The sequence below is a fragment of the Eublepharis macularius genome, chromosome 4 (genome assembly GCF_028583425.1).
Source record: "Eublepharis macularius isolate TG4126 chromosome 4, MPM_Emac_v1.0, whole genome shotgun sequence".
In the NCBI taxonomy this organism is placed as follows: Eukaryota; Metazoa; Chordata; class Lepidosauria; order Squamata; family Eublepharidae; genus Eublepharis; species Eublepharis macularius.
Window position 1 is genome coordinate 69794050 of NC_072793.1, and position 19424 is coordinate 69813473.

Below are 19424 nucleotides of genomic sequence, written 5' to 3' on the forward strand. Positions count from 1 at the left end.
CCAAGATGACCCCCGAATAACCCAGACCCAGTGGCGCCGGCAGATCTCGGCCGCCTCCGCCGCTTTTCGATAAACGCTGTCGAGCACCTTCGGCTCCACTTCGGCCCTTTCCGCCAGCAGCCGCTCGCCCCACGTAATCTTTTCCCTTGCCCGTACCGTATAAGGGAAAAGAAGGGGGGGAGACATATTGAAGTTTTAATGAAGCCCTGCCAGGCCTTCCAAGTGAGGGCAACCCGAAAGTACCCCACACCCGTATGCTTCTTGCTCAGTGTATTTTTCTTTTGGCTCAGTGCATTTTTCTTTTGCTCAGTGTATTTTTCTTTTTGCCCAGTGTACCTTTTTTTTTGAAACCAGAAGATGGGGCCTCCCGAGGGAGTCCCCCCCAAAAATTGGTTGTCCTGCAAACATATGACGAAGGCCCATTTTTGAAAATTAAAGCGAGGGCCCCCGTCTGCAGCAACCCTTATAGTTAATGGAAACTGCTCTTTAGTTTTTTCTTTTTAAAACGGCAAGGCCAGGCCGAGCCGGACCGATAGCTCTCAGCCCGCAAAATAAAAGTAGCCCGCCACCGAGCAAGGGGCACCTGAAGGCCACATAGTCTAGGCACCCAGGGACCCCTGGGGCGAGTTTGCATAATCCCGCCTAACGCACAGCCGACCCTTGCCCGACGCAAAGACGTCCCCCCTGAAATATACACGCTTTAGAAAGAAGCCTTCGCACAGGAGTTCCCCAGAGCAACAAGCTGGAAGGCTCGCTTAGTGCCCCTGGGACTTCTCGTTCGAACCCCGCTTAACATACAGTGCTGGCAGAAAAACACCCTTCTTTTTCCCCGCTTTACTTCATTTATTTTTGCTGCAATAAACTCAGGGAACCTGTACTTATACCCGCAGGTCTCCCCAGGATATTTTCGCCACAAAAAGGAAAGGAAGGCCAGGAGATGAGGCACCTGGCTACTCTGTGTTTGCTCGTGCTAGCAGGCACCCTAATAGAGGGACGCCCATCCAAATTAATGCCCTACCCCCACTGGAGATGTATTAATACATTGGCAGGAAATGAAATGATGGTCTGCAAAGTTGTACAGCAGAGCAATATGACCACCCCCACGGATCGCACTAACTTCCGCAGTTGTGAAGAGCAGTGGATCCGACCCCCAGAGCTTGTTATTTTATGTGTGGGAGTAAAGACGCTGTCCCAAGAATTAGTGTGCTATTCACCTACTGACACAGTGTCACCACTCGCTCCGATTCCTTGTATGTTTCTTCCCCGTATCAGGCCAGCCCCCACCGCAGTCCCGGTGGTAGACAAATATACCACCCCTGCCAACTTCGAAACCTCGCCATGTGTCACTGAGGCTTTCGGACCATACTGTGAAGTTATTTTAGTGTCGGCCGCAGTATGGAAGGCAGGAGACCCCTTTAGAATGACCATCCTACTAGGCACCACTACCACTGAATCAGCAGCAGTCACTATCACGCCCCCTTCAGGCGCAGCTCTCTCCTTTGCTATAGAACGCTGGGAGAACCTGACCTGGATTGTAAAAGAGGAAGACCTAGCCAAACATGGCCCACCTGATTGGATTCTGGTTCAACAGACGCCCGAATGCCAAACCAAGCCCCTAGTAGAGAAATTTCACCGGCTTGGGCTGCTCTTTGTAAATTTGACTCATGAACCAGGCAATTATTCCCTGCTGATCCGGACCCAGGAGACCCACACCATCCAAATTGACCCTTTGATTGCTAGCAATGAACAATTAAGCCAAGGCGGCACGCATATAGTGGGCTCCCATGTTTTGAAAACTGACATTCGAGAGAGAGTTCTAGTCCGCCCGCAAATGTCTTTAAAAGAGATCCGCATAGACTTAGCTGAGCTAAATATAACCCAGAGGCTGCCGCAGTGCGCTCCCTATCTGGAGGCCGGTAGCAAGGGTTGGAATGCTTGGCTACAACTGTGGATCGATCCCTCCCCCTCTCTCTCGCGTGCCAGACGAAGCATTGCCGACTGGACTGCTCCTGCAGCCGGAGGCTTAGCAATCATGGATTCGGTCAACATTGAGACTCTCGCTAATAAGTTTGCCCATGTCACGACTAGCATCTCTGACTTAGGTAAACCGGTGGTGCAGTCCCTAAATTCCATTTCGAATGGGCAACACGAGATCAGCTCCATTTTAGTTAACTGGGAGAGTCAAATTGAAAGAGATTTTTCTCTGCTGCTAAAAGGGACACAGTCTTTGGAACGCAACATGTCAATAGCCATGGCATGTATGCAAGCCCAACAATTAAACCAGGCTGTGGCCATGGGGCTAATTCGGCAAGCCACGGACGGGCACTTGCCCCTGGAAATTAAAAGATTGATTATGCCCAAATTGTCACCCATAGAACTGGAGCTTGAATCCTGGTGGTCTCTCGTAAATTCCTCATTCTCACCGACCACCCAGGAGCTTAAATTATTTTTATTAACGGCCAGTGCGCATGAGTCATTCCATGTGTATCCAGTTGTGCCTCTGGGACTCCAAGTCAGCGACACCGAAGTCCTCTACGCCCGCCACCCTGACCATTGGGCCCGCTTCACCCCGACCGGATGGCAGCTCGTCAGCCTCCAAGGGTGCCAGCATCGAGACCAGACCGGCTTCATTTGCCAAGACCAAGCCTTTGCACCTCATCACCCCTGTGTAGCCCCGCAAGTCGACGCCCTCAACGAGTGCTCTTTTGAGGTCGTCCGGGAGAACAGCTCCGCTGTGGTCTACATTGGGAAAGGATGTGCCTGCGTGCGAACGGCCTGCGACTTTGTGATCCTGAACTCGTTCCAGCTTAAGCCCGTGATCCCGGGAGTCAACCGCTGCTTCTGCAACCTGTCTTCGGTGGCAGCCTGCGACTTCACCTACACGGTACCGGTCTGGACCCAAGAAGAGATCCTGGTGGCACCCTCCCTCTATCGACATGTGAAGCCCATTCCCCTCGGCATCGGTCTGGAGCTAATCCACGAGCTCCTGACCCACCCGCAGCTCCACCGCACCCTCCAGAGCATCCAGAGGGACGGGGATACCACTGCTTTGGTTGTGTCCCACAACGGAAAGGAGATCCTGGACCTGGTCCAACGAATCAAGACCACCGGAGAGCACTCGTGGTGGGAAACCCTCTTTGGCTGGAGCCCCACTGCCACTGGAATTTACAATTTGGCTTTGCACCCGATCATCGTTATTTTGGCCTTTCAAGTTTTGTTGTGTGCCTCACTACTTTATTTAGGCTGTTGGAGCCGCCGACAGCTCCAGCAACTCCAGATGTCCCACCGCATGGATCGCTATAACCCCGACCTTCTTCTGCCTTAAGGGTTGTTCTTGGCGCCCTCCTTTAACCCTTGTTTATTTGCTTACGTTGTTATGAACTATGATTATGTTTTATTATGTGTACGGATCCTGCACCGGCCCCATGGACGCTCTGCTGCCGGATACCGCTCCGAGGCCCTCTTGTGGACTAGGGGGGGACATATTACTCTGCCTCCCAGCCCACGGCCCGTCTCCAGACGACCGCCAGCAACGCCACCCGCCATGAGGACTAGAACTGTGTGCCTGAAGCCCTTCTCGCCGCCTGCCGACCCTGCTCTGCGGATTGTCGCAGACAGCAAGGGGGGGTGGAAGTGTGTTTTGGAGCACATGGACTAAGCTTGCTTGTTCTTGTAAATATGCAACCCAGTCTAGCAGCTGTACTGCGGACTGAGCCGTCTGTGATCTTTGTTACTCTATGGTCTTATGAATTTCTCCCCATTGCTTTTATGAATTTTAACTCCCATGAATTTAGCCCCGAACTAGTCCCTCTCTCTATCTATTGCAAGTGCGCCCATGAACTTTATCCCGATGAATTTGATTTTAACCTTGAATTGCCTTCTTAACCCGACTCCTTCCGCCGAGGCAGTTCTAATCTATGAATTTGATTTTAATCCAGCCATATTGATTTGGTTTTTAATTGCAGAGTGTATTTTTCTGTCCCCCATGAGCCCTTCCGCCGCTCACCCCCCCCATGAATTATTTCTCCGCACTTGCTTTTACTATTGCTGCTATCATCTATGAAATTAGTTTTAACTTCCTGAATTATCATTTTAAACCCCATGCATATATGTATTTATGATTTTAACCATTTATGAATTAGCCTACCCTCAATGAATTATGCCATGCTTGCACATTTCACTTTACCTTGTATGAATTGCTTTTAATTGTCCCTGCTTTTAATCCTATGTATGATTTTAACTATCCATGAATTGATCCATGTATATTAATTGCCCCTGGTTTTTAATGCTTTTAACCCGTCATGAATTCCGTATGAGTTACCTTCATCCATGAATTAATCAATGTACACAATATGAATTATTGCTATTTATATGCATGAATTGCTCATTGCTGCCTGTATCACTATGAATTGCTATTACTGCTATTTATTCTGACGATTGCACTTAGCACACCCCCTGGGGTGAACCCAGAGACCTGCAGCCCATTGGCTGATCTAAATTGCACTTATTCGGTTAGGTGGTTCTCCAAACTAAATTTTTGAGTGACGCCTCTCCCCCCTTCCCTTCCCACTTTTTCTTCGCTCGAAGCTCGACCACCGGACATTGCTGACCACCTCGCCTTTGAAGTCAAGTTCGGAGACCCGCGCGCCTGACGTCCCGGGGTCTCCGAGGGGGGGAATTGTTGCCAAGTAGGCCCCCTCCCCTGCTTTGAAGCCTGCTATGAACTGTGTTAGAGTTTCCTGCATCACTGTTTTACTGCTGCACCAAAGACTGCTTTGCACGTGTGTGCTCTGATACACGTGTCAGTTTCCTGCCTGCGTGTCAATTGCCTTGCTGCTGCTATAGACTGTGCAGTTTGCTGACTCCATGTTTGGTTAACTGCACAAAGGACTCTCTCTCTGGGCAGCCCTGCCCTGACCTGTATCTGGATTTCCCAGTGTGTGTTTGGACTCTGTTACCAGTGTTCCCCGTGCCTGCTTTGCCATCTGCCACGGACCGTGCCTGTTCCCTGCTTTGGACTGTGTTTTAAAGTGTTGTTCCCGCTGCCTCCATGGGAGCCTGCCTCATATGGGCCCAAGCCGCTGCTAGCAGCCGGGCGCCTGCCGGGGAAACCTCCAGCGAGCCTGGCTAGGCGCTCCCTGGTCAGTTCCCGCCTGGAGCCTCCCGCGGGTAGGTCGCCGAGCTTGCCCTCGCTACCGGGCAGCCTGCTATCCAGCCCCAGCTATGCCCAGCCGGCATCCATGTTCTCAGGCACCCAGAAGACCCAGAGGAAGAAGACTGCTTTGAGAAGCCATTTCGGCGAAGCGGGCACACCACGTCCGCAGCGAGAGCCCCTCGCCCCGCTCTGCATATCTTAGGAGCCGCCCCGGAGAAGGAACTAAGTGCCGACCATCCCAAGCACTTAGAGAATGCATCTCAAAGAAACCTCCGCATTCCAGAAGCTGATGACATCAGGACAAGCCCTGTCCGCTGGAACATCCTTTCAGCCCACTTGGATTTCCCCCTCCCTCTTTTGTCCCCTCTTCCTGAGGTGTCACTTATCACAATCTGATTACTAAAGTGGCCCATCCAAGCCATTCAGTAGCCCATTAGACCCTTTGTTTTAAACTGTGAGAACCACCAAGTACAGCACCAGCCCCAGGGTACGTTTTGGGGTATTTAAGCTGGTCTCTCAGACCACTCGGTGCCTCGGCCATTCCCATCCAGAACCCCTCGCTGTCTGTGGCCTCGGCCATTCCCTATCCAGACCTCCTTGCTGTCCGTCTGTGGTCCCAGTGCTGGCATTGGGCCACCCTCGCTGCTGCGTCTCTGCTTCGCTCCAGGATAAGTGAGTATTCCCCCCTATCATCGTTGGGAACCAGCTAATGCGAACGTCTCTGTATTTCCTACGCTATATTTCTTAGACCTTGTATGTTCTTTGTATGATTGTGCAAGCTAGGCTTACGCTACACTCAATACACGTGTTTGAACCTTACTCCTTGTCTGCCTCTTTTTCACTAGAGTGTCTGGGATCGGGACCTCCGTAAACATAGGTTATGATCCTCGCTTAATATTAATAGTTACAGACTGCTACAGCTAATTCCCCATTATAATAAAAGAGCAGTTCTGGTAACACTATGCACAGGCTAGACAAGGGTTTTGTGCTTCCTTGCTATCTCACACCTCATAATGGCCAAAGTTAACTTTCTGTAAGATGTTCTGCATGCACTGATTTGCCAGTGAAATGAGGGGAGGAGATAACCACTTTGTGGTAGAACTAGTACGGTCCTGCCTCTGTATTTTTCATAAATTATATGTTAACTATATAGGATAAGAACTTAATTTTTTTAAAGTAAAAATTCTCTACACTAAAGTAATCATATTAACCCCAACATCCCCATATCCCTTCTGTTAGGTCCATGTCAACTGCTGTTAACTATTCACAGTAACTACTCCCAGTCAAGCCACTTACAAGTAATGTAAGAAAATTAGTCAAGAAAGTCTGTTATAGTCAAATAATTAGAATAAAGCTATTAACATTCTCAGAAGCAGGTTGCAAAGGTCAAATGTATGCATAACATGAAGAAATCTCAGATTTATCCACTAGTGTCCAATAATTATGCAATCTTAAACAGCAAGGTGAAGCAACTCATCTGTTTGATATCTTAGAGAGTGGCTTTCCATAAAAGATGATGGGATTAGATGTCACTGAACGGTCTTGCTGAATTCACAAGTTTCCAAAACTAGGCTTAACCCAATTCAAACTTTGTAAGGAATCTCTATCACTATCTCCAATTGGTTCATCTTTGCTTTTTCTGAGGCACAACTGAAGATATTAGCCAGAGAACAGGAACCTCTCATCAAATCATACAAGGAAGGAAATTACAATTCCATCCCAGTTTCTGCACTGGTCTTTAAAGATTGTTGTTTCCCTGCAGGGTCCAGAAAGAATGAAGAATTTTTTAAAAATCCTGCTGGGCTTCATCTTAACCCACATTTCATGTGCTTTTTTGTTTTCTATGAAGGTTCATAATCCACATATTTAAATTTATATGCTGCTATCTAAGGCTCAGGTCTACAGGTTTGACAATAATGCTAATATAGAGCTAGAATAAAGAGGCTACAGTGGGCTCTAGATAAACACATTCTAATAATTTCATTGTTGTGCTTTATTAGACTAGCCAGAAAGGAAGCTGTTGAACCAAGTCAAGCAGAAAAATAGGATGCTCCTAAATGAAGCATTCTACTGAAATACTTGTTCGGACTTCAGCAAAGCTCTCCAACCCCAGTTTTGAAGAATCCCTGCACTTAAAACAGCCTGATCAGAGACAGGTGAATTAGTACTGTGACCTAAAAGCCAATTCCCTCTACCGAATACCAAAGTGCGTCATATGAATAAAGTTAGCCAGATACAGATACACTTACTTCATATACTTCATTCTCTCAGCATATCGGTGGACTCTTTGGAGACAGAGATGGTGCTGCTAAGCGATTTGTTGCCCATATTTATTGTTTAAATACATATTTAATACATACACACATAAACCCGCAGATGGAAGGGATATTCATGTTTCAGAAACTGAAGTCTCTGGGTTCCATCAAAGGTGGGATTGAGAAAAATGTAATCAAGAGAGGAAACAGGTAATTGGCCAGAATGGGGTGGCGAGTTTTCCAACTCCTCTTGAGAACATGAAAAATTCTGTGTGTGTGTGAGCAAGTAAGCATCACATTCTGCACTAGAAACAGATGCCTATATAATCAAATAAATTATGGTGTGATAGCAGGATGGTATCATATATTACAATAGATATCCTGCATAGAGGAAACACTGGTATCAAGTTCACACATTACTTTGTTTTTTCCTCCGTGGGGGTCGGAATTTCGTTGGAATTTCATTTATGTGCAGCAAAAAAAGAGTGCTAGGGCAAAGTGCATTTCTCTCACACCCATCTGGGTTTAAGGATGACGTTTGGGCATGTTCCTAAGCCAAGTGCTTGCATAGAGACGTGAGACTTTGATGCAACCTGAAGGTGAAGAGCTAAAGGGTTCCTTCCCTGTGGTTCTTAGCTTGGGGCCCAAGCGCTTCACACTACATTTGGGAGAAAGAGCCAATCATATGAAGAGATAATGACAGCCCATATTTCGCCTGGAATTTGAGAAACAACACTGGACAGTGAATGCATCTTGGCAACAGTCACTGGACAACATCAGCCATGACTCTGCACTACTTAGTATTTAAACTGTTTGAGGTTTGCACAATGTGAAGTGTTGTGGATTTCATAACTTTATTGGTATTGTCTTCTGACAGGGGTAAGATTTTGGGTAAAGCTTTTATTATATTTCAGTTAGAAGATTTGGTAGTTGCAGTCGAGAGTTTTCAAAAATAGCCAGTGAGACGTATCAGTGTTCAGTATCCATCTAACTTTCATCCCATTGCAAGAGATGCTGGTGTAGGGATCGTTATCCCCTCTGCTTCTTCATTAATATTGTGAAATACCAGATCAGTAAGGAATAAAACTACACACCTATGTGAGTAGCTGGAGGAGAATACTGATCTGGTTTGCATAACAGAGACCCGGTTTGAAGAAAACATTAACTCCACCTGGCTGTATAGTTCTTAATCAACCCTCTACTGGAGGTCAGGAAGAGGGTGGCGGCTATCATTCTCCAGGAGTCTTTCCCATTTCCATTTTCCAGAAATCTTTCCCATTTTTTCTATTTCTTATGCAAACTATTGCCAGCATTGATTGTCTTTTTCTTATATTAGGATTTGGGGACACGTTGAAGTTTGATAGAAGATCTGGTAAAGGTGGTATCAGGTCTGGTTCTGGAGTCTCCCAGACTGATTGTTCTGGGGCCGTCAACTGTCTGGGCCAACTCAGCCTTTCAGGTCACCAGGGGTCTCAATCAGTTTGTGATGGACCCAATGCATGAAAAAGGATGCATATTGGACTTAATTTTTTGCACGGGGTCTTTTGGGAAAATCTAATTCAGGTTCTGGACATTCAGCCCGTAAGACCACCACCTCCTCAGGGCACAGTTAAAAGTGGCACCAACCATCTGCTGGGGCAAGGGGGAATAAAATGGTCCACCAACAGAGACATGGATCCTGCTGGATTCCAGAATGGAATGGGGGATTTTAGGATCTCAGATGATGGTTCTGTTGAGCCCGCAGAGGGAACCTGGAATGCAAAACTCCTCCAAGTTACTGATAGGGTTGCTCCCAATTGTCTTCTCCCACTCTTGAGGCAGACTCTAGCCCCTTGATTTACCACAGGGCTGCGTGATTTGAAGAGGTCAGAGTGGAAAACTAGAGATATGCTGGTGGAAAATTCAGAGTGAATTTGAGAGACTGTGCTGTAGAGCTTACTGGAAGGCCTATGAGGTGGTGGCGATGCACAAAGAATTATTATTTCTCTATTACTGTTGCGACAGTTCACAAATGACTCAGTGGTTTAAGGTATTTCAACACTCCTAGGTCTGAGTCCTTAAATTCTCAGGACCTGATGATTAGTTGTGTCGCTTTTTATAAAGATTTTTGCTGATAAACTCTCTCAAATGTTCTGATTTGGATGCCATTCTATCTTTACTGAAGATTGATGTAACACACCCTTATACACTGGAAACCAAGCCTCAGAGTACAACAATAAAAGAAGAGCATTGTGTGAATGCAGTCCTGGGTCTACTGCAATATTTGTATATTATCACACAATACTAGAGCTCTAGATAAAACACCGGGAGCATTTCATGATTGGTTTCTATATGTGTGGGTGTGGGTGATTATAAATTGTTTACAACTGACCACTGAGGAAGGCCTTAGGGCCCAAACGCGTCTGGTCATTTTTTTTTACTGTACCTTGGTCTATTTGTGTTGGTCATTGCACTGTACCATCACTTGTACCATGAGAAGTTTTAGCAGTTTTTAGCATATACATGTAGCCTGCCATTCAGGCCTTATATTTTAAACTTGTTTTTAATCTACATTTGTGCACATTTATAATAAATACTTTCTAATATATATTTTGAGGTTGTTACTTGACCCCTCTATTCTGTTCCCCTGCTTGTTTGGGTTGAGTTTGTGGGGACCTTTCCCCACACCCCCTTTTTTCTTCCTTGTTGCTGCTGTATATTGGGGGCTGCATTGGTTGAGTGCTTGTTACTGAAGCGGTAATACAGCCCAGGCAGAAGCATCCAGTGGACCAACTGATCCATTTGTGGACCATTTCAATTCTGTTACTGTAAGTGATGTGGACAGGATCTTGAGATCTGTGAAGTCCACCATTGTACTCTGGATCCCTGTCCATCCTGGCTGCTGAAATCTTTTAACAATTACATGAAAGAGCCCCTGATGTCCAACATAAATCAGTCACTGAGAGCAGAACCACAAGTGACAAAAGGCACAGATTGGACACTTGTCTGCTTCCCTCAAGTTTTGATGGGAAATATAGGCAGCTTGGCGGAATGTTGGACAAGTGACAGTTGAAAAATCCATTGGACAGCAGTCAGAGAGTGAAGCTGCGAGACCAGGATGCCTACATTTCCCATCAAAATTTGAGGGAAGCAGACAAGTGTCCAATCTGTGCCTTTTGTCACTTGTGGTTCTGCTCTGACTCAAGACACCATTATAAGAGACAGCTACCTATCCTTTTCTTTAAAGGCCACCACTAGAGAAGAATATTATAGCCAATTATCATCTGGTTCCTATTTTCCCATTTCTGGGCAAGTAAGGTAACCAAAAGAGTGGTTGCACAACAAGTCTTCCCAGATGACTCATCTGTCCTAGACCCCTTTCAGTCTGATTTCAGGCCACGCTATGGAACAGAGACAATGTTGGCTTTAGCTGACAATCTCAGTTTGAATATAGACAAAAACTATGCCTGTTTGTTGCTCTTACTGTATTTATCTGTTGCCTCTGAGATGCGATTTTGTTGAGAAGTTTACATACCAGGGAATTTGCTTTGGATTGGTTTAAATCTTTCCTTAGACTTGGGGTTGCTGTTGGAGACCACTTTTCATCAGAGTATGATCCATGCTATTCAATCTTTATATACAGTCCTTAGGATAAATAATTCATTATTTAGGAGTTGGGTATCATCAGTATGTGGACAACACCCAACTAGATATATCTTTGCCCAGATCACCCATTGCTGCTTAGAGGTCATTCTCTCCCTCTCCATTTCATCATCACATCCTGTGAGGTTGGTTATGCTGAGAGCGTGGGACTGGCCCAAAGTCACCCAGCAAGCTTCCATGGCAGAGCAGGGATTCAAATCTGAGTCTCCCAGAGCAGATTATAAATCAAGTAATAAAGTAAAATCCACAGACGAAACTAGTTTTAAAAAAGAGTTCTGCTATCAAAGACTAGAATGCTCTCTTAAAAATCTTTTGATAACTAACATTAACTATCAAGACTAATTAACTTTTAGGGGAAAGTGTTGTTGTTGTTAAGATGCAATCCTCTTAACATTTCAGCTAAATTGGTGATTTCCCAATCCAAAATTCAGTTTCTGTCATAGGTTCCATAACGACAATAGTAAGAGTAAAATTCCTAATATTTTAGACACAAAGAGCACAAAACAAAATTAGAAATGCATCGTTTTGGCCCTTTCTCCCTGTAATAAAGTAAAATATAGGCAAGTTCATTGTTAAAAGTGTGTTGTAACTGCAGTGATTTGAGAGAAACAAAGCCCATTGATGAACTGAAATATTACAGAGCTCCAGAAAAGCAAAGCACATCTACTCTAGACTAAGAACAAAATTCATTAGCCTAAACTTAACAAGCTAGCATCCACGGTGGCTGCCTTGGGGCAAATGAATACCAAATAAATAACCATTGCTAATCTTCTGGAACCCTGTGTGAGAGTAAATATGGACACAGAAATTAAATCAGGGAGGCAAAGTGGAAAACTAAGAAAATAGTAATTCAAGGCATATAAAGATAAATCTGCAAAACTATCAGTGCAATTCTATGGTGAGTTAATCCAATCTAAGCCCAAATCAATGGACTTAGACTGAAATAACTTTCCACAGGATTGCACTGCCAATTTATTAATTTAGTTAACTTCACTGAACAGATAACTATCTCAATTGTTTTAAAAACTTCAAACACTTTTAACAGGCAGTCCTTCTATAGCTTCATTTGTATTTTTTCCATTAGTACAGCAGAGAAGAGGGTTCTTGATACAAATAGAAGGTTTCAAAAGCTCATGAGGGAGCAACAAAATAAGAGAACCAAGTTGCAAACACTGTCAAATGGTGGAACAATCCAGTTGAAAGGAGCTAAGATTTTACCCTGTCCATGCTTTCTGCCATACTCTGTGATAGATAAAAGATGGCCTTGAAATGATGAAGAAGATAGCTGCAATGTAGAGTACCTGCTGCATAAAGGTATGTTGCTAATGGAGAAAAAAACTGATCATGTTACTGGGAAGTTCAAACCACTATTTGGATTCTAAACTGTAGCTGCAGACTACAGTGTGAGTCTGTAGTGAGTCACATTCAGTAGAGGGGTAGTGCTAACTGAATTAGCATAGTATTGTAGCTTCAGCTCTTTAGAAGTGGTTTCATCATTTTTACTTCCTCTTGTATTACATTAATTCTGAATGGATAAGGTGGGCAGTTCTTTGGAACACTACTTCATTTTACAGGAAGCTTGGTTTAGATATAGTTCTCAGCAGTAAAAAAGTATTATTTGAATTCTACATTCACTACAATAGATTATGAAATAATTAAGACTTCATTGTACTTTCCATGTAGAATGAAAAGGAATTTGGAATGGTGGCACATTTATGACAAAGAGAGCTTTGACTCTTGAAAGCTAACACCTGGGAAATCTAGTTAGTCTCTAAGGTACTACTAGATCTGAATCTTGTACATGTATACCCTGTCATTCCTACATGGTTCAAGGTGGTGGCTTACAATAATAGTTAAAACACATTTCTGGTTTAAACCAAAGTAAAATAACAGACCCCAAATCTCTTCGTCCCTCTCCCCGCCTTAAAAAAGCCAGGTATTCACTCCTCCTGAAAAACTCTGGCAAACAGGCAAGCCTTGCAGCATCTCCTGAAGATCTTTAAGAAGAGGCTTCCTTCTTCAGGGAACCCATTCTACAGAGCAGGCGCCGCAATGGAAAAGGCTAGGGCGATAGCTGATGCAAAACCAGCCATCCTAAGTGGCGGGATAGTCATCAGTGGTCGTCTGAGGACCACAGCTGGTGCACAAAGACATATGGAAGGTCCTTCAAATACGTAGGTCATGAAGGGCTTTAAAGGTCATAACAACACCTTGAACTGAGCACAGAAACAGACAGGTAGCCAATGTAGCTGTTTCAAAACAGGCAACGTATGTTCCCAGCACTAGCCCCTGACAATAATCAGGCTGCTACGTTCTGGACTAGTTGTAGTTTCAGAGTTGTCATCAGTGGTAGCCCCATATTGCAGTAAAGCAACCATCTGATTACAGAAACATGGATCAACGTGGCCAAATCAGTCTAGGTAACAAGAGAGTCGGTGCACCATATGCAGCTGATACAAGGTGCTCCTGGCCACCATGCCAACCTGCTTTTCATGGGTCCATGAACAACTCTAAGCTCTTAACCTGCTCTGAGAAAGCCAGTTTTACTCCATCTTAGACAATTCAATCCCTCTAGAACAGGGGTCCTCAACCTTTCTGAACCTGTGGGTACATTTGGAATTCTGACACAGTATGATGAGCGCTATCACTGATGAGCGCTATCGCTGGAGGCTGAGCCAACTACTAAATGGCTGCTGCAGCTTACCTTCAGTCATGGAGTGATGATCCTTGTGCAGCTTCTGCCAAAGGAATGTTTTTAAAAATCCGCATAGCCAATCAAATATCCAGTGCCAATCAGAACCATGATTGGCAAAAGCCCCACCTGGCCTCACCCACTTTCAAAAAACACTTGGTGGGCAACACGTTGGGAAACCCTGTTCTAGAATATCAGCCTTCCCAACCAGCATTATCTCTGTTTTGTCTTGATTCAGCTTCAACTTGTTCTGCCTTAGCTCCCTGACCACAGCCTCAAAGCACTGGTTCAGGACCAAGAGGGATACATCTGGAGGCTTAGATAATGAAATACAGAGCTGGGCATCATCGGCATATGGAAGACATCCAATCCCAAAGCTCTGGATGATCTCATTCAGCAACCTCATATATAAATTAAAAGAACATGGATTAGAGAACAGAACTCTGTGGCACTCCACAAAACAAATCCAACCCAGTTGATTCTGCACCTCTGGTGGAAACTCATTGTGCCCACTTGGCCAAAAAAAGAGTGAAACCACCAAACGGCTGTACCCTTAACATCAACTCCACATTAAATTGGTAGATAAGAATGGAGTGGTCAACTGTATCAAAGGCTGCTGAAAAATCTAACAGTATCAGCAGGGAAGACTATCCCCTGTCCAACTTTAAGCCAAGTTAGTAGCTCAAGAAACTCAGGGTTTAGAGCTACCATTTGCCTCAGTAGTCTACAATTCCTGAAATTCTACTTAGGCAGTAACCTGAAGAGCTGTTGTTGCAAGATTAATATTTAAGAAAAATCCAAATTTGTATTCAGACTTAAAGTGACAGTATCAGTGACTACAGAGTAGATGACAATTTAGATTTCAAACAAGTTCTCTAGTACAGTTCCCTATACCAACCTAGTATCCAAATGATTGCAGTTGCTTCTCTGAAAAGCCTAAAAGTAAATAAAGGCTTTAAAGGTAATTTAAAGATAAATAAATGCCACGGTTGACTTTGGGAATGAGGAAATGACCCTGACAGTTGACACAATTGTTCCCAGGCACCCTCTCCCAAGTGGTAGGTAGCTGCTTAGTTTACTGAGGGGCGGCAAGCAATGAAAAGGGGAAATAGAGAACTACAGCAACAGTAGAGGAAGACTCAGGCAAATTCTTCCACACAATCAATTAAAACCAATTACATTTTAGCTTTCTCCTATTACTCCCTTGTCTTTTTTCCCAATGACAACAGTATAGTATTGCTTCAGGTAAAAATTAGTGGGGTGTGTGCGTGCGTGTGAGCATATGCATACCACTGCTACCACTGGCCTTCGGGGGGGGGGCGAGGGGGCTGCAAAGAAATTTGCCCCAGCAGAGGAAAAAGAATACAACTTCAAAGGGGGGCTGTCAGATGCCACAGGGACAGGAAGAAAGGTACAATGTTGTTGATGAACACCACAGTACATGTTTCCCCTGGGGAAATTTGCTCATGTACTCTGTCTTCTCTTCCTCTCTGCATAGTAAACAAAATGTTGAGAGAAGGAGGGACAAGAAAAATCTGTCGAGCCCACCATCTCATCTTGCTGAAAGGACCTACAAAGCTTCTTAAATTGTGGTCCACAGATTACTGGTGAGTGATGCCATCAGGTGACCCACAAGAAAATAAAAATAAATTTGTGCATATTTATTATAATATTTATAATATGTTCTGCTCACCCAAAATGTATCTGTTAAGTGCCACTGTGCAGGAAGGCTATGTTTTGAGTTGGGGTCAGCTGGCTGCAGCAGATAACTATGGCCTGAAACTTGGGCAAGCACAGCTTATTTCTTCAACTTTGTCTATGAATAGTTAAGTCTTTACTAAATTGTCTTAGTTTCAGTGAAGAGCAGAAAGAACTGAATTTAAATTTGGAGGCTGGAGCTTCCCACATGGCATTTGGCAGACGCCCAGAAATTGTCCAGCCCTTATCATCAGTAGAGTCAATGGTATGCACTGGCTTATAATGCCCCAGAAATTTCCAGATGTTAAACATTATTGAAGTCTGATAACTATTTAAAAGCTGGTTTCAGCTCTCTTCTCTGAAGGTGCCTGTTCCAACTGAGTAATTGCTTGTGGTATTAGGCTTTTTCAGAGAGACAGAGAGAAAATAAAAAAGCAATTATGACCCGATGTCATCTTTAGACTATATTATTCCTGAGTTGCTGAACATTATTATAATCAGATCTAGCCTAGATTAGAACCATAACTTGGCATGTACACAGCAACAAATAGCTTTGTTCCATGCCCCTTTCTTTTTCTCCTTAAAGAGAAGGGAAATAAAAACATTTTATTGACAATACTCTTTCAATGGCATACCCATAGGTTCAATCCTTACGTCATTCTACACTACTTCAGGGAACTAATGTCATTTGACCTGATTTAATTAGCAAGATCGAAAGCTGTCTATCTACTATCTATTGCAGCCCACTCAGCAACTATAGAAAAGTCTGAGAGCTGCAAGTGGGGATCTGAGAGGGTCTGTTGCTCATTTAAGGGCTTCTTCACCCCCCCCCCTTTAAAAAAAAAGGATCGTGCTTAATCTGTGAATAGGAATCTGTGTCCTACGAACAATCAAGAATGCCACAAAAATTTTATGTATGAGAACACACATCTTTTGATGACGCAATTATCATCGGACTCACCCATGGATCATGTCATCTAACATTACTAAGGGCGCAATTCTTTGCAATGAATGCAGTTCTAACGTCTCAGCGTGAAGTGGCATAAAGCGACAATAAAGCCACGGATTGGAAGGTTTCCTAGACTGGACCAATGAATGGGTCCTTCGTTTTCAGTTCGGTTCTCCATGCACACATGCGCGTATCATCAGCACAGGCGATGCGCAAGACGGCTCGGCTTGGCCGTGGATACTGTGCTCCCTCTCTCACACATGCAAACACCCACAGACTAAACAACAAATGCACAGAAGACGGAGAATGATTTGTAACTGAGAAGACAACTGTTTCAGGTGGGTAGCCGTGTCGGTCTGTAGCAGAACAGCAAGACTCGAGTCCAGTAACAGCTCGAAGACCGACACCATTTTCAGAGTATGCGCTTTCGAGAGTCAAAGCTCTCTTCGGCAGAGGGCGAAAGTGCCGCCGAGTACCAGTCCATGCGCCTTCCCATCCTTAAACAACCGACCCCTTTAAAGCTTTAGAGCCGACGCCTGCCCAGCAGAGCTCCTGCCCAGGGGAAACTCCATTTCCCCTCTGCTTTCTGGACCCCCCCCCCCCGGTGACCCAGTTGAATTGAAACTGCCACGGCGCAGGTGCTGACCTGGGCGCAGGAACCGCAGCTGCTGAGCGCTTCCTTTTGGAGGAGAGCTGCGAAATCTTTTCGTTGGCATCTCCCTTCTCGGACAGTTTCACAACATGGCCTCAGAAAGCTCCTCCTCCTTTTGCCTTTGCGCCCCAATCCTACTTACTCCATTTTCTCCATGCGAGTCTCGTTCCTCTCACGCCCCGCTCTCTTCCACAGCCCGGCGCCTCTCCTCCGCTCCCCTCCCCCCGCTCCCCCCGCCTCCCTCGGCTGTTTCCCGAATCCCCTCGCGTTCCTTTTTCCCGCTCGGGCGCGGAGGCGCGCCCCTCCCCGCCTACCTCGGAGACGATGGTGGAGAGGTAGGGGTCGCGGCTGTACTCCCAGCCGTCCAGGCACTTCTCGGTCTCCACCTGGCTGAGGTTGACGTCGCGGCCGGGCTCCAGGCTCAGGGCGGAGAAGTTGCGCAGGGCCTCCAGGCGGTAGCGGCGGCACCGGCTGGGCACCTGCCGCCCGTCGCGCTCCTCCAGCGGGATGCTGGCGTTCAGCCACTGGCTGCTGAGGTTGGCGCTGGCGGGCACTCGGCACTGGTGCTCCGGCGTGCCGGCCAGGAAGACGGCAGACATGCCGTTGAAGCCGTTGGGGATGATGCTGGCGCTGAGCAGGAAGAAAATGAGGCGCTGGAAGGGGCCCCACTCGCCCAGGAAGGCGATCAGATCGTCGTAATCCCGCATAGCAGCAGGAGGCGCAAAAAAGCGCAGCACAACAATGCACAGCACCGTCTGGGCAGCAGCAAGCGCACGGCACCCTCCTGGCTGGCTCTGTCATGCCTTGGGGTGGGTTCTCTCCCCAGCTGACTCCTCCTTTCCCGCGCCCCCGCCTAGACACAGCCCTGCCCTTCGCCAAGGTTGCCAGCGGGTTTCCCATACCATGGTTGAGGGATTTGCTCGGAACCCGCCCTCCCAGGAGCCCATCTGGCGGGAAATCAGCCCCAGCTACGACGACGCACAGGCTAATATGGCACGAGGTGTCTTGTGATTATTATTTATTGCTACCACAAAATCTGTGAAGAGGAACCTCTTGGTAGCTCGTCTGAAGTGGAATTTATGCTGGCTATCATGCTGTCTCCAAAGGCAAAAATTATTTCTGGATGAGAAATTGATGAACAAAAGATTAACAAAAGAAATTGATTAACAGTGTGCAACTAAAAGTAATACCATGCTGCTAAAGTGACTCTCTTACATTTTCAAACACTCTGGTACCTTAAACTGAGTGCTTCTGAATGTGTGCAACATTCCTTTTCCCTAGCAGGAACAAAGTTTTTTTTTTTAATTTTATTATATTTTAGTTTTACAAAATGCAACCTTTTTTTAAATGGATAACAAGAATCTTTAAACAACTTCAGGTAATAACAATTCAACCGTGAACAACCCCCCCCCCCCAAATTATTTAACAACTTCACAACTCTTAATCTCAATAACTAGGTATCTCTAAGTCCATGTTTAAGAAAGTCTAACCATACATTTACAATTGAGAATCATAATTAGAGATAAGCCATAAAATACTAGAGGTCTAGTTTCATTTTATTGTTTGCCCAATTATCTTCTTTGGTTAAGTAATTGAGAACTGGGAGCCATTGCTCTAGAAAATAAGATTTATAGTTTGGATTTTCCCTCTGTGACAACTGATCTGTAATTTTCTGCATGATAAAATGATCCCAAATATGAGATTTCCAACTTTTCAAGGAAGGAGTAGCTGTTTGTTTCCAGGATGAGGCTATTGCCATTTTTGCTAATGCCAAGAGAGAAAAAATAATATTTAAACTAGCAGTTGGGATCTCAGATTCCTCCCAAAGATTTAACAAGATTACTTCAGGAGACTTTGGAACAGAGTAACCTGTTGTTATCCTTATTTCTTCAATGATTTTGTCTCAAAATAAGCTAATATGTTTGCATTCCCACTAACAGTGTATATATGTGCCCAATTCACCACGCTGCTTCCAACAATTAGCGGACTTGGCACAATTAATATGGTGAAGCTTAACCGGGGTCATATACCATCTAGAAATCAATTTTACTGTTTGCATCTTAATGTTAACTATGTTTGTTCTAAAGTTAGATGATCTCCAAATCTTATTCCAATTTTCATTTGAAGGATCCAGATTGCAATCTTTAGACCAAATCCTTTGATAAGGTAGTGTTTTGTTTTTCTGTGTTTTTTCTAAAAGAATTGAATAAATTTTAGAAAATATTCCTTTTTGTCTTTCAGGTTTTTCCTTCAAAATCCTTTCAAATTTCGTTAGTGGCTTGCCTATTGAGTCTTTGAGTTTTGATGATTCAAGAAGGTGTTTGACCTGTAAATATTCAAACCATGGGATACGTGACATGGTATTGTGTTCCAGTTTTGCC

The 19424-nt window shown here is 45.0% G+C and overlaps 1 protein-coding gene across 1 annotated transcript in view; it reads right to left on the reverse strand.

Annotated features, from left to right (window-relative positions):
* SLC22A4 (solute carrier family 22 member 4) overlaps nt 1-17956 on the reverse strand; it is an 86927-nt gene extending 68971 nt beyond the window's left edge. The window contains exon 1 of the mRNA XM_054978425.1: nt 17358-17956. Within this exon, the coding sequence (XP_054834400.1) occupies nt 17358-17750 (393 nt within the window). The 5' untranslated portion in view covers nt 17751-17956. The remainder of the gene's footprint in view (nt 1-17357) is intronic.
* Between the last annotated feature and the right edge of the window lie 1468 nt (nt 17957-19424).